The sequence below is a fragment of the Mastigoproctus giganteus genome, chromosome 12 (assembly GCF_048544385.1).
Source record: "Mastigoproctus giganteus isolate SK-2022 chromosome 12, ASM4854438v1, whole genome shotgun sequence".
Taxonomy (NCBI): domain Eukaryota; kingdom Metazoa; phylum Arthropoda; class Arachnida; order Uropygi; family Thelyphonidae; genus Mastigoproctus; species Mastigoproctus giganteus.
This window is the reverse complement of record NC_143586.1, coordinates 45825910-45850549: the sequence shown is the minus strand read 5'-3', so window position 1 is coordinate 45850549 and position 24640 is coordinate 45825910. Positions and strand designations below refer to the sequence as shown.

At 33.6% G+C, this 24640-nt stretch overlaps 1 protein-coding gene across 1 annotated transcript in view; it reads right to left on the bottom strand.

Annotated features, from left to right (window-relative positions):
- Window positions 1-24640, bottom strand: part of LOC150077008 (MAP/microtubule affinity-regulating kinase 3-like) — a 392997-nt gene that overhangs the window by 319934 nt on the left and 48423 nt on the right. The window contains 3 exon segments of the mRNA XM_090386570.1: window positions 8479-8527; window positions 15410-15463; window positions 24453-24599. Coding sequence (XP_090242696.1) covers window positions 8479-8527; window positions 15410-15463; window positions 24453-24599 — 250 coding nt within the window.

Sequence of the window (24640 nt, the reverse complement as noted above, 5' to 3'; positions counted from 1 at the left end):
TCTATTCAACAGAGATTCTAATTAGTAAAAATTGGAGGAATATTATCCACAGGCTATAAAAGTAAAGAAATATTAAGCACAAATTTACCCTTTATTACCTTACCAATTAAAAAATTAAATGATATGTGAAAATCGGAAGAATATACATGACAATCGGAATAATTAATACGTACTGTAATACGTACATACTAACTAGTTGACATTTCTGTTCACTGACATTTGTGGGTGAGGGTTAAAATTTAAAACAGTAAAAAGTTAAGCAATCAATAACAAAGACCACAGCGCACACAAATTTCAAGTAACACGATACGCACAAGTGAGAATGGAGTAGAATGTAAACACATTTCACCATAATAACCCACAGAATTCCAGCTTTCGGTATTATCGCAAATTCAATAAGATCGAGTTTACTATCCGTTTATGATAGATTGCACTAACGGAAAAGCCCAATAAACAGGCAATTGCTAATTGTTTTATGGTTGTGACCTCCAGAAATCCAACCAAACCACATGGTACGGTCGGAGACAATCGTAGGGTAATCTCCAGTGCTGCGGTCTCCTGCCCCGATTAAACGGCATGTTGTCCCAATTAGGCGAAGTAAACCCTGGCTATTTTCTCGAATGGGTTCTGTTTTTTTAAGATTTGTCCCAAATAAACTGGAATCCACTGTAGTTAATTTCTACCCATAACATATTATTCCTCGTGCATTTAGTCTTCAATGTATTATCATTATCTTCACCGTGTGGCATCTCTCATATTGTGGAATAACTTCGCACCGTGATGGCATGTCTCCATTATCAGGGTGTCTGCCCGCCCACTGATGAGTGAGCCAACAAGCTCCGAAATGCATCTGGGTGGCGGATGAACATTACCGGTGAACCAGTAAATGGTGGAAAACATGCCTCAATAAAATTACCAGTAATTCTTCACTTTTTACCAGTATTTCAGTACAAAATTTTCAACGTTACATCCAAATGAATAATCGAAAGATTCCTATGCCAAAAATACGTTTTCTATGCTCTGTTATTTCTGAAAGGTCTAGATTGCGTACTACCCAACACAATAAGCTTCAAGTTATTCCCAGAAGCGACAATGGCGCAAGCACACCTTGCACGAATGCAGTGGTTCCTAATCCAACTCTAGGTAGAGTTGCCTTAGGACAACTTTCTGTTTTATCCATAAAAATAATTTGCTTAACTGATAAGTAAAATAAAAAACATTTTTATTTTTAGTGATGAATAAAAATTTGCCATGGCATTACTTCAATCACACACAAGGAAGAGACGCAAGTATCTGTATGCAGTGCTCAAAAACTATCAGAGCAGTAGGTGGGAGTACTAGTGGACTACATAATCACCTCCAGCGACATCATAACATCAATTTATTGAAACGAAAAGCAGAAGAAACGATTGAAGGTAATGCTAATACAACTACATCCATTGAATCTCTTCAAAAAATTACTACTTTTTTCAAGAAAATGCATGATGACTCTCTTCCGGCTGTAATATCTTGTATGACTGCACTAGGTGGAATTTCCATTCTCAAAATTTTGTACATCCGAAGATTTGAAAAGACTCTTGTCTGTAAGTGGTTATGTAAATATTCCAAAGTCACCAAACTCAATTAAAAATGTTGTCAAAGAATATGCACAAAAAATTCATGAAGAGATAGTAAAAGAAATATCAGAGCACAAACTTCGTGGAGAATCATTCAGTGTAACATGTGATGAATGGACATCGCCAAAAACCATTGCTATATGAACATTATTCTTCATGCAAGTGATAAATTTTGAAATCTCGGTTTGATTTGCTGAAAACTGTGTTGAATTGCTAGAAATAAAATTTTATGTTAATATCAACAATATTTTTTCTGTAATAACTGATGGGGCTGCATTAATGAAGAAAGTTGCAAAAATTATTAATGTGAACAACCAATTGTGTATAGCTCAAGGAATTCAGTTGGCAGTAGTGAAAATACTTTACAGCAGAAGAGCTTCTCAAGAAAGGGAGAAACAAATAGATTCTGAGCCTGATAATGAGGATGTAGATTCAGAAGTCTTTGCAAATGAGTCTGATGGCTTAGAAGTGACACAAGAACATTTTATTGATGGTGATTATGATATGAATGTTTTACAAGATGAACATCTGAATTTTTTAATAACGAAAATATGAAATGTTTTGCAAGTCACCCCTAAAAAATGATATTCTTCAGAAGCATATTACCGAGGAATTGTCTCTGATATTGGACTCTAAAATATGGAGTACTTTGTTGGCCATGTTGGAGCATTTTTCAGAAGTAAAAAATTCTGTTAGAAAGAGTCTCATTGACATTAATTCAGATGTGACCTTTACTGAAAATGAACTTTTACTGCTCTCAAACACAATATTGACATTACAGCCTATAAAGGAAGCAGTAGAATTATTGTGTTCTGAAAACATGACTTTGTATGTTGCAGATATAACAACAGAATTCATGTTAGATGAACTATCGAAGAAAAATTTATTTTTAAGTAATGAACTGAAGCAAGAAATTATCTTGCAAGTGAAAGAAAGACATACCATTTACTCTGATATTTTACACTTTTTACATAACCCAGAAATATTAAACCAGGGAGATAAGTATGGAATTTTCAATACTGCAAGTAAAAGTATACTGTTGAATGAAATTGCAGAACTACTCAAGCACATATCTGACAATGATAAAGAATTAAGGGAAGATCATGTTGTTAGCTACTCGCTCAGAACACCAACTTCCAATTCATCCACAGCAACTGATTCAACCACAGCCCCTACAAATACACTTTTAACGATGAAAGAGAAATTGAATTTATTCATTAAACATAAAACCAGCTTAGATGTTGATCACACTAACATAAAGAAAATGATAAGTAGAAAAGACGTAATGAAAAAGAAAATAAATTACTTCACAAAGCAAAAACTGAAAGGAAAATTTCCGAAAAAAATTTGATGCATTAATGACAATTCGTCCATCTAGCATTGAATTAGAATAAGCATTTTCTAATGCAGGTGCTACTTGCACTAAAATTAGATCATGGTTAGACGATGGCAGTTTTAATACACTATGCTTTTTGAGAGGCTATTTTCTTAATAAAAAAAAATGAGTAATTAATTCTAAGTATTTGTTAAATTTAGTTGCGATATTTTGCAACAATTTTCATATAATGCTGCTTAGACATTTCTATGTATAACTTTAAAATATAAATGTTTGCTCATTCTCTGTATCAGTAAGTTAGTTTTATTGTAAAATTTGTATTTTGAAAGTTCTTATTTAATGCTTTTTTCACATTACTAAGTATAACTTTCAAAAATAAATTATTACTCATTCGCTCTTTCAATAATTTAGTTTTATTGTAAAATGTTTGCATTTTGTAAATTAACAGCAATCCAGTAAATTTAAATACAATTACCAAATTACCGGTACTGAGAGAACCTGGTAAATTTGCAATCCCTAGTGCCCACTGAGAATAAATAACAGTAGTCTGCTCTACTAGAGAAACGTTATTTATTTGAAGTAGTGCAATACCTGGTATCTTGTTGTGAAGGTAGCCACAATATGAGATAAAATCTAAACGATGCCGTTACACTACGTATGTAGTTAAACTTATGGGTAAACTATGGTGTATTTGCACCGATATTATATACCAAATCGTTACATACAGCTAAATGTCATTCATGAAATTGTCTTATACACCAAATTGTTGCATACAGAGGATTATCGTGCACAGAACTGTCATAAAATGAATTATCTTGCAACGAATTGATGTGATCCCGCAATTATTCTACTGTACATATGTGGTCAGACCACATTTTGAATACTACATGCAGGCATGGTGGCCTCATTTCAGAAAAGATATTTAAAGTTGCTTGAAAATGACAAAGCTGGGTTAGCAAAACAATATCAACTTCTCAGTTTAAACTATATCTCAGTTTTCCAGCATTCACAGTCAGGTACATATGTGAGGAGGGAGTCAAATATGTAGTTTGTTTATTTTTTTTTTTTGCTGCTGTAGAAAAAGCCTCGGGCTTCCTTACACTAATAATAATACTCTGACTGTCACATTACTGATAAACATGAATGACACATTGACCACATGGCAAGAAATTTCCCAACACTACTAAATATAGTTCAAGTGTTTATTTCTGTTTCTAAACAATATTATGTTCTTCAGATGAATTAAATGTGATAATATATATATATATTTATTTAAATAATGACAAAAGTTAAAATATAATAAAATAAATAAATATTGAGCTTTCATTAGAGGCAGCAACATGCACATTCTCCATATGAAGCCAAGATATATCCAATATTTTAAAATAAAATAAAATAAAACATAAGCCAGTAGTATGGCAATAACTGTAGAGCGAAAATTAACATAAAAATAAGCCAAAATAAAATGAACGAACGGAAAAGGGAAAGTAAAGGTAAGACATAAATAGTAGCCGAAAAACCCCTATATAATTTAGCACTTTAAATCCAATTAATAAAACCGATATAAAATTTAAAATAACACCAATTACATAATAATTTAGCGGTACCCCCCCCCTCGAAAGTTACCAGTTCCAAAAGACATGAAATATCACTAAAAAGGGTTAAAGGAACTACTAAAAGATAACAAAATCAAAATAGACCGACCATATTTTCCTTTTTCTTTTATATAAGCTTACATTATGTCAGTGGTGTGGCTCTGCTTTAGAGTGCTGTCTGTTTTATAATTTATTTTTCGCTGCATAAGGACCACCACTGTGCAAATCCTCTGCATTGGTGGATCGATCGGAGGAGGAATGGGTGGTTTGGTTCTTCAATCTTTTCGCCTTTGTGACGATTTGTATAGCGATTGAAATGCAGCGATTCCATGACTATTATTGGCCTCCTGGTCCTTTGTTGATATGGGGCATAATGGTTAGTCTATTATTTTGATTTTGTTACCTTTTAGTAGTTCCTTTAACCTTTTTTGGTGATATTTCACGTCTTTCGGAACTGGTACCTTTAGGGAGGGAGTACCACTAAATTATTATGTAATTGGCGTTATTTTAAATTTTATATCGGTTTTATTAATTGGATTTAAAGTGCTAAATTATATAGGGGTTTTTCGGCTACTATTTATGTCTTACCTTTACTTTCCCTTTTCCGTTCGTTCGTTTTATTTTAGGTTATTTTTATATTAATTTTCGCTCTACAGTTATTGCCATATTACTGGCTTATGTTTTACTTTATTTTATTTTAAAATATTGGATATATATATCACCCTGATCCTGTGCTCTTTAACTTGTAAACTATTCTGATCCAATTGTGGCCATCTGAGAATATAAACAGATATTTTAGGTCTGGTTTGGCAGGGTGGTTAGAACAGAACAAGCCACCCTGCCATTAGTAGTACAGTAATTCCACGACATAAGTTAGAGATATATTCCAGGACTTCTTACGTAAGTTGAGTTTTACGTAACTCGGGTGCGACTATTAAAATATTGCTACTATATTCCTCATATGCCAAAATTATAAAAACCACATAATATCCTCAGAAGAATGAAGAAAAATAGTTACATTTTTCAATTAATTAGTTATATTTTTTTATATATTAGTTATATATAGAAAAATAGTAAATCAATTTTTAATTGGTTCAATTAAAAACTTTATCTGGGGACAGCAGTGAAGTAGCCAGAGTTGCACTTAAGAAAAGAAAACAAAGAGTAAGAAAAAATGCATGCTATTTTACTGTAAAAACTGATATATACAGTAAACCCCCACTATTCGCGGGGGTTACGTTCCTGAGAAATGCTACGAATACTGAGTTATGGCTCCCAATAACGGGGTTCCGTTCCAAAGTATGAAATATATAAGGAAAACTAGTCTAAAATTTTGTCTATGTATGTATGTATTATATGTACCTTCATAATATGTTTGTTTGTTATTTGGTTTTTAGGAGCATTAGCAACTAAGGCCATATTGCTCCAGGATATGCGGTGGTCATTCCCTGACCTTTCCGCATCCTCCGTATTTGGTAGTCACGGGCTCGAACCCCGGTCTATCAAGAAGCGTGTGCTACGCACTGCTGCTCCTGCCCACCTAGCTACGGAGGCGCCTTTCATAATATAACTATGTACATAGACAGTACATAGTGAAATGCAAGCATGTGGCATCGAAATGAAAATAAGAAACAATTTAATATTAAATGTAATATTTATTAGAAATTTCAAACAAATCTTTCAAACCAGCGCCTTTGCTAGCTAAAAAACTTATCCCGCCAGTGCTATCACCAGTTTTGCTAAAGTGTTGATAACGGAGTTTTGCCTTTTCACGAATGATGAGTGAACTTAACGGAAATTTATTTTGAGTTCGGTCCTCTATCCACAGATTTAAAGCTTTTTCCATTTTTTCTAATTTAACATCACGAGTTACAGAGCAAATTTTTGAAGCAATTAGCGCATTTTCATGGACACTACGGTGGATTTTTTCTTCCGATTTCTTGATTGATCGTATCGTTGACTCATTGATTTTATAATGTTTTGCCACTGAGGAGACACTTTCACCATTAGAAATTTTATCTAATAACTCAATTTTATTCGCTAATGTCATCACCTTCTTTGATCTTTTCACATTTCCCTTGTTATTCGTAGCCATATTTTTGTACGGGTTAGAAAGAACTTTCTATCCCGTAAACGCAATAAAGTCACTTTCTTCCATTAACACACTCGAAAAAGTCTGTTTTACACCGCAAAATGGTAGATTTATCACTTTTGTAGCATATAAATTTATAAATTGATAAATTTATTCAATTTATAAGCATATAAATTAAAAGCAAACAATGAAACCTTCCATGACAAGAGCATAACACATATTGAACAAGGATTAGCGAGAAACATCCACGCTCGCGATTTTGTGACCCCTCTCCCCCCACCCACCGAGCACTGTTTTGACCGGGAAAGATAATTTTAGCCACGCCCATGTTTTTTTTTTTTTATGGCAGAAAATGTTCACAGCGCTTTAAAATTCACATTTTTTTAGGTTTCATTTTATATTAAATCAGCGACCGCGAATACAGATACCGCGAATAGCGGGGATTTAATATATTTTGCAGCCTCGGTTATTATAGTTGACTTCATTGGTGTCGATTCCTTCACCGCTTCTCATATTCTGTCTTTGTCTTTTATTATTGTATTCACCGTTCACACTGACAAATCTAAATTCCACGCAATACATGTTAAAGTTTGACCATTTTCATACATCCTTAATATTCTAATTTTCTGATCCAAATCGATCATTTTCCTTTTCTTGGTAGATTTACTAGTACACTGTACCACTGTCACTTATTCTCTTAGTCGGCACCATGATAACGGTCAAAATAAAATTTCCTGTAAAGAATTTTATTTTGATTAATTTTATTTCAGAGGGTTAAGGTGGACACACTATCACCTTTTGTGAGATCACATTTTACTAAAGCACATTTCTGAGGTAGTGACTACCAAAAAAAACAAAAACAATTTGCAGTTTCCAGTTTATTGGGCTATTCTGTTAGTGCAATTCATTATAAACAGACAGTAAACTCGATCTTATTGCATTTATGATGATACAAATGGCTGCAGTTCTGCGGGTTTTTTCGTTATTATGGTGAAATGTGTGTGTCCCTTTTACTTTATATGACTGAAATCTTCAGTCATATAAAGTAAAGAGTGGGCTTGAAGTGGGCTTTCCTATTTTTTAATCTTCATAAACTTGTTACTCCGTGTCTCACTTGTGCAATTTGTGTGTGCCGTGTTTGTCATTATTGATTGCTTATTTTTTTTTACTGTTTTAAATTTTACAATCCTAAAAAAAATTGAGTGAAAAAAAATTTATGCAAGTCCGAAGTTACCTAACTCAGGCTTACTTAAGTTTGGGACTTACTGTACTGATGTTTGAATTCACTATAGTTCAAGCCCACTCTAAACACTTATTGACTGTATTCTTGTCAAAATGATTATTTTGTAAAGGTCTCTGATTTATGTAGTCGGTCAAAGTATAAAGAGAACATATTGTGTAGGAGTGGCTCACCCAAGACTGCAGTCCATCTGAAAGTAATTCTACATGTCCTTGTCTGGCTGAGATAGGACTGGACAGCAAAATTGCATTTATAAGTCTGACAATTTTCGTAGGATAAGCACTAAAAGCATGAAACAATAACAAACATAATCGTGACAATTCAACTATGATTTATCATATATTTCTGGTGTTTTTTTGTTGTATCTTGCAAAACAAAATTTTTTGCAATTTATCAAACTTACCTTTTCTTTTCAAAATAGACAGGATTGCTGTCTAAGATAACTAAATATGTGTTTATTCTATGTAAGAAATATAGTCTAATGGCTGGTGAGTGAGAGTATTTTGATTATTCAATGCAAGTTTCACAATTTCATGAAAATTAAGAATAGAAACTTCACTAAAGAACAAGATATAAAACAAAAATATAGCTTTTCTCACCTATATTTGGATGGTCCAGAATTTTCATAATCCTAACTTCTCGAAATAGCTGTTGAAATATAAAAGATCAACTTAGATTGGTAGGTCTATGTATATAATTCCAATATTTATATAATTTAAAACACTAAATATGCAGTGGCAATGCCATATATAATTTTTAAAAATTTGATAGTATGAACCAGAGCTATAATGCTCAATATGTTCTACGTTTATATCAATATTTGTAAAAGAATAAGAGGTTTACCTCAATACGATACGTAGAACAGTTCCATATGATACTCTCCAGAAATTAAAACGAAAACAATTAAAAAATCGAAGGTCTTACATTACCGTAAGAAATAATTAAAAATCAATTGAACACAATTAAAAATTAATTCAACAAAAATCGTTTTTCACAATTTTTTCATTAAATTAATTTTTTACTTAATTTTTAATTGCGTTCAATTGATTTTTAATTATTTCTTACGGTAATGTATTGAGGTAACGTATTTATGGTAACTTATCGTATTGAGGTAAACTTCTATTATTCTTTTACAAATTTTAAAAAATGAATGAAAATAAAATAAATACAGTAATACCTCGCTTAATAAGATAAATATTACTATGTTAACAAAAACTTCATTATCGGAGGTAAAAATAATAACAAGAAAATAGGAATATGTTATAGAACACTGTAGTTATTTTTTTGCTTTCAAAATGAATGAAGGTTTTGCAAAATATCTAGCACTGATTGCTCTGTATTCTTTAATTTCTCATATAACATCTCACTATAAAATTTAACAATTTCTATGCACTTCTCTTCACTACACAAATCTCATGCAAAGTTGGGATTGTTAGCAGGAATTTCTAATGAACAATTTAACTCATTTAGGCAATCACACAATCTTTTTTTTTAAATCTCTCTGGAGGAATTTCTTTATCATTTTCTGTGGAATTCATGTTCTCTTCTGCCACTTATTGCTCTGTCAACTATTGTAGTTAATTTTTAGAGACTTGCCACTCTTGTAGTTATAGTAATAGTATTCGCCATATAGCAAGGAAGCCACAGGCTTTTGCAGCAGTGGCAAAAAAAAAAAGACCAAATAGATAAGAACATACAAATTATATGCTTCCTTCCTCACACAGGTAAGTATCCAGCTGAGCTCTGAATTTATTCAAACTGTCAGCCTCAAATACCTGTGAGGGCAACTTGTTCTAGTAATCAACAACTTGCTGGCTAAAAGAAAACTTCCTACAATGTAATCTAAACCTCAACCCTAATATGAATTTATGATCCCTAGTTCTGGAATTCTTTATAACAATGAGAATTCCACCTTCGTTCATTTTACTAATCCCTCTCAGAGCCTTATAAACCTCAATCAGGTCACCTCTGAGGTGATTGGTTGCCACGCTCTGTAACCCACATACTCTGAGTCTTTCCTTGTATGGTGGTACTTCTGCCGATTTCACTATTCAAGTTGCCCATCTTTGGACCCCTTCAAGAAGCTCAATGTCTTTTTTAAGTCTCCATACTTGAACGCAGTATTCCAAATGTGGTCTTAAAATTGCTTTATACAGTGGGATTATAATCTCCCTATCACTACAGGATAACATTCGATAAATCATTGAAAGGACACCATGGGTTTTTCTGGCTGCCCATTTGTTTACACTGTTCAGAAAACTTCATGTTTGCCCATTTCATAACTCACGGATCTCTTTCTTCCTCTACTGTTTTTAATTCAACTCTACCAAATGTATAATTTATTTTGGGGTTGCTCTTCCCAAAATGTAAAATATTGAATTTTGCTATATTAAAACTTAGTTGCAACTTTTCTGACCATTTCTGAAGCTGATTCAAGTCATCCTGAAGGAGTGCTGCTTGACACTGATCACTGACTATCAATCTTTATGTTGTCTGCAAATTTTGACATCACACCTATCCCTTCGTCGATGTCATTTTTGAAAATGAGAAATAACAGTGGTCCAAGAAATGACCCTTGACTAACCCCACTCCTGACGTTACACTAATCTGAAGAATATCGATTAATCACAATCCTCTGCCTTCTGCCCTGCAGCCACCCAGCAGTAGTAGTAGTAGTAGTAGTAGTGGCACTTGATGCAAGAAAGCAAGTGTAGGAGCTTATGCAGCATCAGCCAAAAAAAAAAAAAAAAAATCACACCATACCCTCCAATTGCCTGTCCAGTTCCTCCTTAAATTTATTTAACCTATCAACTTCCACAATGACAGATGGAAGTTTGTTCCAGCAATTAACCACCCGCTGGCTAAAGGCAAATTTCCGCACATCTATTCTACATCTATCCTTTCTTAATTTGAACTTATGTCCCCGTAGGTTCGTATTCTGAACAAGTGGGAGGATCCCATCAGAATTCAGCATGCTCAACCCATTCAAGGCCTTATAGACCTCAATCAGATCACTGCGCAGGTGCCTAGTCTCCAGCCACTGCAATTTGCACAACTTAAGCCTCTCTTGGTAAGAGGATCCCTTCATTCCCCTCACCAATCGTGTTGCTCTTCTCTGTACACGCTCAAGCAAATCTACATCCTTCCTAAAATGAGGCCTCCAGACCTGTACGCAGTACTCAAGGCGTGGCCTGACCATTGCCTTATACAGAGGGACAATCACCTCCTTTTCCCTGCTAGCAAAATTCCTATATATCATTGACAAAACCCCATGACCTGCCCTAGCAGCCTGTCTACATTGCTCAGAAAACTTCATATCTGACTGCACAATTACTCCCAGGTCTTTTTCATTTTCTACCACCTTAAGTGTAGTACCACACAGTTGGTACGTTTCTCTGGGGTTACTTCTACCCATATGCAGTACTTTGCATTTGTCAAGGTTAAACTTCAGTTGCCACTTCTTAGCCCATCTGCCCAAATTATCTAGATCCTGTTGCAGTAGCACACTGCCATTACTGTCATTAACAACCCTGCCAACCTTCGTGTCATCTGCAAACTTCGACATTAAGCCTGATATACCTTCATCAATATCATTGATAAATATACAAAACAACAGTGGACCCAACACCGAACCCTGTGGGACTCCACTAATAACATTAGTCCACGAAGAGCAGCACCCATTGATTACCACCCTCTGTCTTCTCCCACTTAACCATCCTTTTATCCATTGTAGCAACTTACCCTTAATACCATTCTGCTCCAATTTGTACAGTAGTCTTCCATGCGCAACAGTGTCAAAAGCTTTCCTGAAATCCAAGTATATGATATCAAAATTATTTTTTGCATCCAGTTCCTTTGTGACCACATCATAATAACCAATCAAATTTGTCAGACAAGACTTTCCCTTAACAAACCCATGCTGTGTCTGAATTATTGCTGCAGTCTTGTCTAGATGATCCTGCAATGCATCTTTAACCAGTGACTCCATTATTTTACCCGGAACAGAAGTTAAACTAACTGGTCTGTAATTATTCGTGTCACCCTTCGAACCTCCTTTGTGAATTGGGGATACATTTGCACATCTCCAGTCCGTGGGAACCTCCCCTGAATCCAAGGATGCTCTCATAATTATGGCTAAGGGTTTGCTTAGTTGCTTTGCCGCCTCCTTTAATATAACTGGATAGATCCCATCCGCCCCAGGTGCCTTTCTTATGTTTAACTTCAACAATTTCTCCTCCACTTTGCTCTCAGTTATTACAAAATCATTAAGCACACTGCTACAATTTGATAACCTTCTTCCATTTTCAAACTGTAATGATTCCTCACGTGTGAATGTAGATGCAAAATACTCATTCAGTTTGTTTGCTATCTGAGCAGGATCATCAACAGTCGAACCATCGATGTCAAGTGGACCAATCATATTCAGCCCCTTCCTTTTAGAGTTTATATAAGTAAAGAAATCCTTGCTGTTTTTCTTAGCATCTTTTGCCAAAGATTTCTCGTAATCCGCCTTTGCCTGCCGAACCTCCTTTGTGACCTGATTACAGACTAGCTTATATCTGCTACAGGCTTCTGCGTCGCCTGATAATTTATATGCATCCCATGCATTTTTCTTCTCTGTCACGAGTCTCATTAGTTCATTTGATAACCATTTAGGCCTAAACCTTGAACAATATTTCTTCCTTGGTATGAAAAGTCTAGTAGCTTCCACGATTAATTCCTTGAATGCTTCCCACTTAGAATTTACTGTTTGTAACATCGTCAGTCGATCCCACTGTACAGAATTTAAAAACTGTCTGAGACCACTGTACTCCCCTTTACGGAAGCAAAAACCCTTTCCTTTACCCCTGACGGTAGTTACCTCTTTGAGTAAATCCCACTTCAGCACACTGTGATCACTGCCACCTAGTGGTTCCTTTATCTGCAAATTCTTAATACACGAATGATCACTGCTGATAACCAGATCAAGAGTATTACTTTCTCTGGTTGCCTCTCGAACATGCTGCTGCAGAAAACAATCATCCAATAAATCCACAAAAGTCTGACTAGTGTGTGAGTGACCAACCCACAAGTTCCAGTCAATATCTGGGAAGTTAAAATCCCCCATTATAAGACATTCTGATTTACTGGCCCACTCTATTTCTCTGTACAATTGTTCATTGTACTCATTCGAGTCATTAGGCCTATAACACACTCCTACTCTTATCTTTGCTTTTGCAGTGCTTATCTACCTTAGATTAAGGCAGCAATCTACCTTAGAATCTTACCAGTAATTCCATCCTGTTTAGGCTTATACAGTAATCCCCTCATGAGGGACCATGTCAAATGCTTTCTTAAAATCCAAATAAACGATGTTGAAATTGTTCCCTAAATCCAGCTCATGAGTAACTGTGTCAAAATAGCCTATTTAGTTAAACACATGATTTTCATTTAACAAAGCCATGTTGTGTGTCCTTCAGACTGCCATATCTATCTAAATGTTACTGAATTGCACTCTTAATCATTGTCTAAGATTTTCCTACCACTGAAGCTAGACTAACCGGTCTGCAGTTATCAACTTCACTCTTAGAACTGCCTTTATGTACTGGCGATACTTTGACACTTCTCTAATCCAAAGGAATCTCCCCAAGTCCAAAGATGCCCTCATAGTTAACCTCAATGGTTCAATAAGCCCCCTAGCACTCTCCCTCAAAATACAGGGTATATGCCATCAATGCAGCGAGCCTTACTTGTCTTTATGCTCAAAAGATTTACTAATAAACAGTTATCTGTAATTATGACATCACTAATTTCATATGGCTCAGCTCACTTTTCAGCATGAAGGGTCTTCCATCAGTAAACACCATTACATTGGTGTTTACTGATGTAAACGCCAATGTAAAGTAGCTATTCAATTCATCTGCAACATCAGCTGGGTTATCTAAGACAAGATCCGATCTGATTAGCTTTCTTCTTTGTTGTACTCAATACATGAAAAATTCTTTGTCCCCATTCTTTTCACTCTTAGCCAATGCTTTCTCATATGTGGCCTTGGCTTCCCTAACCTATTACACTATTACAGATCAACTTGTACCTGTGGTAGGCTTTAGTACTTTTCATTGCTCTGTAACTATCCCATGCTATCTTTTTCTGCTCTATTTGACCAGCCAGCTCCACAGTAATCCATTTTAGCATCCCGTTCTGCAATATTTTCTTAATGGTAGTATGTGCTCATGACTTTGTGATTTTTTCTTTAAGTATTCGATAATTTAAATGTATTCACCATCCCTCAAGTAATCTGCCCAATTCACAGATGCCATATACACCTTAAACTGTAAAAGTCCCCCCTCTTCTGAAGTAAAAACCTGTGCCTTTATCTCTAACTACTGCAATGTCTTTCTCTTTTGTTCGAACTGACAACAACATGGTCACTTCCTGTAATGTCATCTGATTTGTTGTGTAATGTCATCTGATTTGTTGTGTAATATCATCTGATTTGTTATGTAATGTCATCTAATTTGTTATCCAACAAATTAGATGTGTTGTGGGTAACAATGGCCTTTCTGAAATGAGAATTTCCAAAGTTTCATCAGGAAGTGAAGACCTAAATTGAGTTTTTGATTACATTTTTTTTGATTATATACTATTTATATTGCAGATACTCAGAATGCAATGTCAAATTGAAATGAGTCAAAATCTAACTATTATGTAGACATTTTTTCCCTGTTTGCCTAATAGCATCAAAATTCTTGAGACACTGGTGCTTCTTTACATGATCCTTTAGCTGGTGTGGACAATGTTCATAATAACCTACAAGCAACAACAGGTGAACATGGAACTAAACTGAAAGAAATTATGGAAACGGTATTTCCATCAATCGTGGACCCTAGGGGAGTGGGGTTATTCAGCAAGTTTCTACATAGCACCAGTATAATTCTTCCTTCTGGCATGTTTCCATTGTTGACACCATGCTACAAATAATTTTCAATCTCATATGTTGATATTGAAATATCTTTCTCTGCTTGGACTAATTCTCTGTCAAAAGACAACTTCACTTTTGACTTCACTTTTCAGTAACATGCCACAATATTTTCCACACACATTGTGGAAAATATTGTGGCACGTTACTGAAATGCTAACATAAGATTTAATTTTAATTATCATTGTAAGAATATTTAACTTTCATAATATTTATAAATATTATGAAAATTAATACATATAAATAAAAAAAACATACTATTATTTATGGCACATTTTGGTATTTTTAATGCATATAATTTTTTTTTCTACTAAAGCTAGTACCTTGAAGTCAAACCTCCTAGTCTTGAGGTATTTGTCTATTTTTACTCCACCACATTTAGGTCTTTTAATAGATCAACAATATTAGAAGATTTTTTTTCTTATTATAGGACACATCCTTGATTATTTGAGGATTTCTATCAGTAGATTTATAGGGCAAATAGGTTTATGTTAAGGAAGAACCAATCACTAAAGTTAAGCAAGTAAAACACTAATAAGAAAATACTCTTTAATTATAGAAAAATAACATACCTTCTGTAAACTGGATGGATTTAACTGTGTTTTGTCTATTATTTTAATTGCAACCTGCAGAGAAGCAAAGTGAAAATGAGAACATTTAATAGCAACTAAATAAATTTAAGCATATGAAAGTTGTTTAATATACAAATATGAAAAAAACTTTCTGAAATAAATTTAAAATTTTCAAAAAACAAAATTCCTTCAGAGTCTGGATGGTATTCTCAAATGTATTCAGCTAGCTTCATACTAGCTGCACTCACTTCATGGTACCAAAACGTTGTTATACAAACAACTTATAAACCACATCTTTGAGGTTAATACTGGTTGCTTCTTTCTTGTTTTCTATTGCCAATTGTTGAAATGCTTCCCTCGACTGATACTGTCAATGCTGCACCTGTGAGTTCCTCTCATAAATAACAAACATGCATTAACTGTTGTAGCACCACTGCCTGAGTGTTCTATTATTTAAAAGTAGCACAATAGAGATGTAGCCCCTTGTGAAGGCAATTTTTTTTTTTTTTTTTTTGTAAGCATAAAGACCAGTGCATAATCTATGAAGCTTTGAAATGTATTTGTTCATAATTAAAGTATTATTTGTTTTTAGACTGCCTGTAGTATTTAACAAATGGAAAATGCCATTTTTAGAAATGTCATTTATTTAAAAGCAATGCAATACCAGTGCTGCTCATTGTGAAGGCAAAGTTTGTTCTGCTGTGAGCATAAAGAAAAGTAGAATAGACTGCCTCTAGTTATTTAAGCTTAATTTTGCTTTTTACAATATCTGATACTTTTATTTTTTTAACTCTACATTTCTCACAGGTGCAGAACACACACACACACACACACACACACACACACACACACACACACACACACACACACACACACACACACACACACACACACACACACACACACACACACACACCAGAGTCTAACTTGTCTAACTTCAGTAAAAGCTTTAATTTATGTACAATGCTCAAGCATATGCTTTCGCTTTTCACTAGTTTTCTCAGGGCCACGGCAATAAACTGTAAGTGAGGTTATAATAAAGAAACAGAGCACGGGCAAGTACTTAATTTATATAATAGTTTGCTCATGTCCCTCTATCCAGAATGCTTTTTGAATTGGAATAACTCGAAGATTAAACAAGCTTTTGAACTGATTCCTTTTGCAATAGATTTTATTTAACAGTAAAATTTAGAGGGGGGAGGGAAAAAATTTCCAAAAAATTTTCTGACTGATTGATTTAGCTCATTACTGAAATATAACACAAAATATAAATTCTCTGTTATATTTCAACTGTTATTAAAATCTTGGAGGAAATAAGTAAAAGTACATTATAAAAACGTTGACTGCATATTAGATCTAATATACATGTTGTTATTTGCTTATTTTATTAAATCACAGGAGATCTGTAAAATACATATTGCAGTTCAAATTTTATCAAAAATCCAGGAAGAAATAAGTAAAGTATAAAAAGTTGAGTGAATATTAACATTGTGAGATATGTACAGTGAAGCAAAAATAATTACTTTTATATATTTATTAGCTTTAGTTTTTTCGTGTGTGAAAAGATTAATTAAGTGGAATACGAGTTTAAAGTGAATGAATTTACTATAGAAAAGGTCCAGAAAGATTAAACGAAGTATGAACAGTCTGGTTCCATGATAGGCAATAAAAAGTATGTTGTTGTATATGTACAGGAAATTATTATTGCAGCCAAAGGAAATCTATGAAATTATTGTCATGACAGCTGGGTTTAAAACAAAGATCTACTTTAAGTATTGTTTAACAAGACTTAAAACTTGTGAAAGGCAGTAGCTAAACAGCTGTTTAAAATTTTGTAATGTAGTTAGGCAGACAGATGATATATTAACAGACAACATTATAACCTATTGTGAATCTAAGCTGTAAAATTTCTAATACAGTTTCATGAAGAAATGGTTCTTGCACTGGCATTACAAATTTGGGAACAGACAAAAGAAATCACATACTGTAAATATGAAATTTCTCAAGTGCCTTACAAGAAAGTAGAACATGTTTTGTTGCATTTTAGGTCCATATGATTCAAGATGAGAAGAAAAAAAAATTTCTGAGAATGTCACTGTTGTTTAACATCAACCTTATTGCAGGAAGAAGTCAGTCTTCAGTTTAGCAGTTCAAGTTAGTATATGATGAATAAGAGCAAGTAGTTTACTCTGAAATTTGTAGAATTTAATATCCAATTATATTGTCTATGTAGAAAGCCTTTAGAAGTTAAGTGTTTTATAGCCAGCCAAATACAGTAGACTTTCAGAATAACGCCACCTTTGGGGATTCATGGTGTCATTATTTTGATTTTTCTGTTATCTAGAAAGTTTTATTTTTAATATATTTAATGAAGAAATAATGAGGCTAAATAACAAATAGAGATTAAGAATGTAATTTTATTAACTGCACATAAAAAACAAACGTGTTGCCGATCCAATGTTGTATTCTGCATTAATACACTCCTACTTATATCCGTTCTATTTTCTATTATTACATCAAGTTTAGCTTTAATTTTCTTAATTATTCTTCTCTATATGAGGTTTATTAATTTTAGGAACCATAGGTGAGCGGTTTTTAATTTAAAAGAAATGTAAAACAGCAGTATAATTTGTGATATCAGTACATAATTCTCTTTCAAAATGGCAAATTTAACAAATAAAGTAATCACGTGGCTCGTTGTTTTATTTTTTTAGGCACTGTATGTAAACATCCAATCTCAATGTGCCATTATCTTGAATGTGCAGCTATTTCGACAATCTGCTGTACTTTAAAATATAATTAAATGCTCCCAATGCAAATTACTTTTAATGAAAATGTGAGCACATTGATGGTCCTGTACCTAACTTGGTATTTATTTCATTATAGATTAATTAATAATGAATCGGAAAATTTTCCAAACTGACTTAACTGTATCATCACAGCCAAATTTTGCCCTTTTTGAGGTTCTTCTATAAGTGAATTTGACTAAATAAATGCATACTCACAAAAGGGTTAAAATCAAGGATATGATGTCAATTTGTTAACAAGAGGCTCACTTAAATAGAATTTTAACTAAAGTTCATACCCAATTAAGACAGTCTGCTAAATCTTAACATTTATTTCTTTTCTTTTTTTTTTAACATGGTGATCAAGATAAACCCAAAGATTTAATAAGGGGCTTGTGCAGCCCCTACCACACCTCTGGTTAAAACTGTATAGTGGATTTTTTGGGCTTTGGCCAGCCTGCTATACTCATAGTTAACTGTTTAGCTTTAATTTTAGACACTTTTTTTTTTTTTAAAGGCCTTTAGTGCTGCTCCTTGACTTAGAGGATGTGATTATCACGTTTTCCACTTGAGTCTGGGGTTCACCACAGAACCACTGCAAAAAAGACTGTGCATATGGGTTATGAGTACCTACTGCTATAATTTCAATCTTCTGGTTATTGAACACATGCTAATTACACTACTCAACATGATTTTTATCTCCAGCAAATCAATGGTTGTTTCTGGTCAAGTTTTATGTATAGAATTTAAAATCAATCATAAAAATTTCCTATCAGATCTCAGTTTTAAGATAGAGATAGATAAGATTCTGTACAAAGCTATCATTACTGTTGAAACACAATTTTCAAACTTATTAACTTTTGGTGGTTTTGTTTATTGGGCTAAAAGTTAAGCAAGTACATTATTACTGTTCTTGCAATATAATATATTTTGATTTTGATGCACTTTTCCAGACAAGTCAGTATTTTTATTAATTTTATTACACCATTCAATTGTTAAATATATATAGTGTATGATAAACAAACTACAAGAATTCACCTTCTGTTCAAATTTACCAATTTCTTTTGCTGTTTTTAGGTTAGTGCATTGTTAAAATGTAGAAGACAAAGCACAAAACTTGTGTCAATCACCCAGACAACTTCTGCTATGTTTGTGGACACTTAACCCCAAAAACTCAGAAGAAGAAAATATACAATGTCACAAAAGTTGCATATTCATTGTACTTCAGCTGCAAGATCAGTGACCAAGAAAAAAATTGGGCTCCACATATCTGTTGTATTACTTGTACAACAAACTTAAGGCTGTGGTTATATGGCAAGCTGAGAGCATTACCTTTTGCCGTCCCTATGGTGTGGTGAGAGACCAAGAATCATTTCGACTACTGCTATTTCTGCATGACAAAAATAAAAGGTATTTCCAAAAAGAGCAAGCACTGCATCAAATATCCAAATATCCCATCAGCAATTAGGCCAGTGCCACATGGTAAAGAATTGCCAGTGCCTTTACCACCAAAATCTTGGGGTATTGGAAGTAGTGATGAAAGTACAGAAGAAATCGTTTTACCAGATGTCACGGAACCATGTACTTCACGTGATTTGGACTACAAGCCAGAAAAAGAAAAGGCCCCACACTACATTGAACAAGAAGAATTAAGCGACTTGATCAGAGACTTGGGCTTAACCAAAGAGAAGGCTGAATTACTCAGATCCAGACTACAATAGTGGAACTTGTTCACCAAAGGTACAAAGATTACAATATACCATAAGCGAAATTAAGAGTTTTCAAGGTATTTTGCAATGGAAAACAACGTGTCTGCAAAGGCGTCGTTGGTCTTATGCACAAACTGAACATTGATCACAATACCTCTGAATGGCGTTTGTTCATTGATGCATCAAATCTAAGTTTGAAAGCAGTATTGTTTCATAATGGAAATACTTTACCATCATTCCTCTTGTTCATGCTGTTGCCTGAAAGAAACTTATGATAGTATGTCCCAGATTCTTGCTGCTATACATCGCAATGACTATGGTTGGAATATTTGTGGTGATCTCAAAGTGATTGGACTACTTGTTGGGTTGCAAGGTGGTTTCACTAAATACGGCTGTTTCCTGTGTTTGTGGGATAGTTGTGCAATAGCCACACACTACATCATACAACGCTGGGACAAGAGAGATGAATATATTCCTGGCAAAAGCAATGTAAAGTATGTTCCATTAGTTGAGCCACAAAAGGTTTTTCTTCCCCCTTTACACATCAAGCTTGAACGGATTAAGAATTTCACTAAGGCACTGGATAAAGAAAGCAGAGGATTCGCATATTTACTGAAACTGTTTCAAATTTATCTCATGCAAAGCTGAAGGAAGGAATTTTCATAGGTCCTCAAATAAGAAAGCTCCTAAAAGATGAGAATTTCAAAGAAACCTGAATGATGTTGAAATGTCTGCATGGAGATCTTTCAAGGCTGTGATACACAAATTCCTCGGAAAGAGAACTATGAGCAACTGGTGACAGACTTGCTGAAATGTTACAAGAACTTGGGGTGCCAAATGTCATTGAAAATGTATTTCCTTCATTCTCATCTAGATTTTTTTCCTGAAAACTTAGCAGATGTCAGTGATGAACAAGGAGAGCACTTCCACCAGGATGTATCTGCAATGGAAAAAACGATTCCAAGGTCGCTGGGACTCTGCCATGATGGGAGATTACTGTTGGTTCCTTAAACGGGAAAGCAATCTGGAGTAGAAAAGGAAATCATTGAGTGGAAAACATGTCTAAGTAACACATATTGTGTGTAATAATTACAACCATGTATGCTGATATTGTATAAAAACAAGGAATTTAAAAAATGCATATATCTTTTGATGTAGACGTGACAGAAGTAAAAGATTGATATTTTCATAATCAGGACATTAATTTTGTTCAGAATAACCAACTTTCATTCCAGAGGTATGACAAAAAAAAAAATTGTCGGGTAGTGTTATTAGCAGATGCATGCTGCCATAGCATCATAGGTTTCAGTCTCCTCTGACTGCCAGATCATAACTTAATTCATCATAATTAAAGGAGATGTGGCATATTATTATTATATGCCACATCTCCTTTAATTATGTTTAAGAATTTTTAAGAATTTTTGTTTAACCTTAACAAGTTGTCATTATTTAATTTATAAATTTTTTGGATTGGATTTAGTAATGTTCTTCAAATAAACATGATTTTGAGGATATTGTAATGCACTCTAAGGAATTGGTTGCTGACCAGAAATTAGTTTTAACCTTCAGTAATTTTGTATGGGTCTCATTATCTTATTTTTAGCATTTTTTAGACACAATTTTCTTGCTATTTCTTTTATTTATTTTTATTTTATTTTTTTAACATAATGTGTTGTCTGGTCGTTTTAGGAGAGTTTGCCATTAAAGGAGACTGCAAAGTGCAACTGTGTACTGCAATGAAAATTACTTTCAATGGTTTTTACTACTTAATACTCTGAATTACAGTAAACATTCAATTTTATGGACTAAAGGGAGAAGGAGCATCCATTGTTGCCAAATGTCCATTAAATTGAAAGTTTCAACAGCTACTCTACATGTACATATTAGAAACACTAAAATAAAGTTAAACAACAAAAAACAAGCTTTTATTTACCTTAAATTTATTGGTTGATACACAATATATAGTAGAAGATAATTTGTTATTTACCATAGCAGTGCCTGAAAAAAACTGTATTCAGAATATGAGCTAATAAGCCACAGCTGAGATACTAGTGAATCTTCAGACACAGACTCCCCAATAACTCCTTAAGCTCAGTTTTGTTTTTTTACAATACTGATAGTTTTTTTTTTTTTTTTTTTAATGCTGCATTCCTCCTTGTCTGGGAGGAAACATTCAGACACTCACTTTCTCTTTTCACCAGTTTTCATAGTGGCTATGCTAACATACATTGTAAGTGATATCAAAATAAACAAGGCACAGGTGAGTGCTAAACAATAACAGCAATTTCTCAATTTCCTTTATCTTGTGAGCCCACTCAAGATGCACTCTGGTGCCAGCAAGATTTCTTAATTTTAATTTGATACTTCATAATTTAAATTGAAAAATCTGTTGATTTATGGTATACGTGGCTTAATCTTCCATACATTAGTTTCCAGAATGCAGATGAACTTGTGGCAGTCAATTTTCTTAATGTGTGTGAGTTGCAGGTAATAAGTTTCCAACAGCAGTGGTCCCTGCAGAGTGAGGTTCATTGTGCAATTTTAAGTTTTGTAAAAATGAACACTTTGTACATAAATGCTTTTGAAATATTAATCTGTTCTTATTATGACTTCACTACCCAACAATAAAGTGAAACTGTCAAAAATTAAATCAGAATTGTGTAAAAAAAAATAAATAAAATAAAAATTGTGAAAAATTATGTAATACCTGATTCAGTTTTATCAAAACTTCTAGATCAAAATTCCTACATTTTCAACACTAAAAACACAAGAATTCTGATACAGTTTTTAGAGCAAGTTTCCTACTGTCATCTATTATAAAATGTTATCATTTTAGACAGTTTTATAATATGTCTAAAAATTACACTTTAAATTACTCAAAAGGTTAATTCAAATTACAATAGAATTTTTGGAAGTCTAACTTTGAGGAAAACTTAATTTTTGTTTTATAGAAAATTTGGGTTGGAAAAATATATTTTTCCTGTTTCTTCATTAGCCAAAATTACATCAGGTTTATATTCTTCAGCAAAAAATTCACTTATTCAATTACAGTAACATTAACAAAACCAAGGATAAAATGATAAAGTACACTGAGAAATTACAAGTTCATTTTACAAGTCACTTTGAATTACTCAAAATGTTTATTTCCATTTTTTTTTTCAAATTCAGAACATGAAATTTATATTGCTGCATTCCTATGTAAGGAAAGTTTATGTACAAATATTCATATTTACGCCTTGTTTTTACTTATTAAAATGAAACAAAACTTTTAATTCTGCTGGAAAAAGAAGATAAACATTATAAACATAAAACTCCTACATGTCAGTCCATTTTCAAATTTATAAACTTATAATACTATCTGACTGCCAGAAACTTCAACTTGAATACATAATAATAATTAAAAAAAAAAAAAAAAAAATCAGGAAATATTTTCTCCTTTGAGTTACAGAAACTGTCTGATGATATAATGTAAGCAAAAGTACTTCTTCACATAACTGAAAACAAGCAACTTCAAAAACACTGGCACCTCATCTATCAGCATATTCACAAAACATATGTAACTTTTGCATAAACAACGCTTCAAAAATACCCAAGTAAGACTTCAGAAAGGTAGACAGATCAACAGGCACTAATCGTGAGCAAGCAATTAACTGCCCAGTTAGCAAATTACTGTGGCATTGACAGATGCAAAAAATCAGAAATTAAAAATCAACATCATGTTTATGGATTTTCTTTTGGAAAATTTCATTATAATGATATTTTTTTCTTTTTTGAGTTATAAAAAATTCAGTTACAGAAATTAGAGTTATGGAAGAAGAATAACATGGAAAGCATAGGTATTTTCAGTAAAATTAATTCACTTCAAGTCATGGACTTCAAATTATATAAGTTACAATGCAGTTGGAAATAGAGAAAAGATGTAAGGTAAACTGCAGCCATTATCAATCCACTGCAGGACGGAAGGGTCCTCAACAATACCCGTTGAGGGAAATGGACCATAATCTGCCACACTGGTCCAGTGTGGGCTGGCAGATCGATCGTATTTAGCAGTCAGGGGCTTGAACCCCGGTCTACTCAAGGAGCGTGTGCTACTGCACTCCAGCTCCTGACCACTGGGCTACAAATATTTTTAGACAATTTGAGCATAAATGGGCAGCATTTGGAATGACCTTCAAAGATGCATATATATAAAGGAAGGCCACAAAAGAAAATCATTTATTTGTGCATACTCCACAGGACCAACAAATGAAAAATAAATGAAATACAGTTAAGCTTGGTTACTAGATGTTATAACCATTAGCCCCAAAAATCTATGCTTCTATCAATGAAATTATTTTGAGTTCAGAAGATAAGTAACAACATAATGGCATCCTATTCTTATTGAAAAATTACATGCCAGAGAAGCAGCTACAGTAAATTGATTAAAATTGTAATGAACCACTTGATTAAAGTAACCCATTAAGCAAATAAGATATTTTTTTTAACACTTTATGTATAACATTCCTAATTAATAATTTTACTCATTGTTTTTTATGATATACATCTTACCTCTTTTCCTGTAGGAAGGTGTTTTGCTAACTTGACTTTAGCAAAATTCCCTTTACCTATTGTTTTCAGAAGCCTATAGCGACCAATGTGAGGTTCTTCGGATGTACGACTACGTGTAGTACGTGGGCCAGGAACAGGCTCATCTGCCTATATTAAAAATATTTTTATAAAGTGAGGGGAAAGTACCG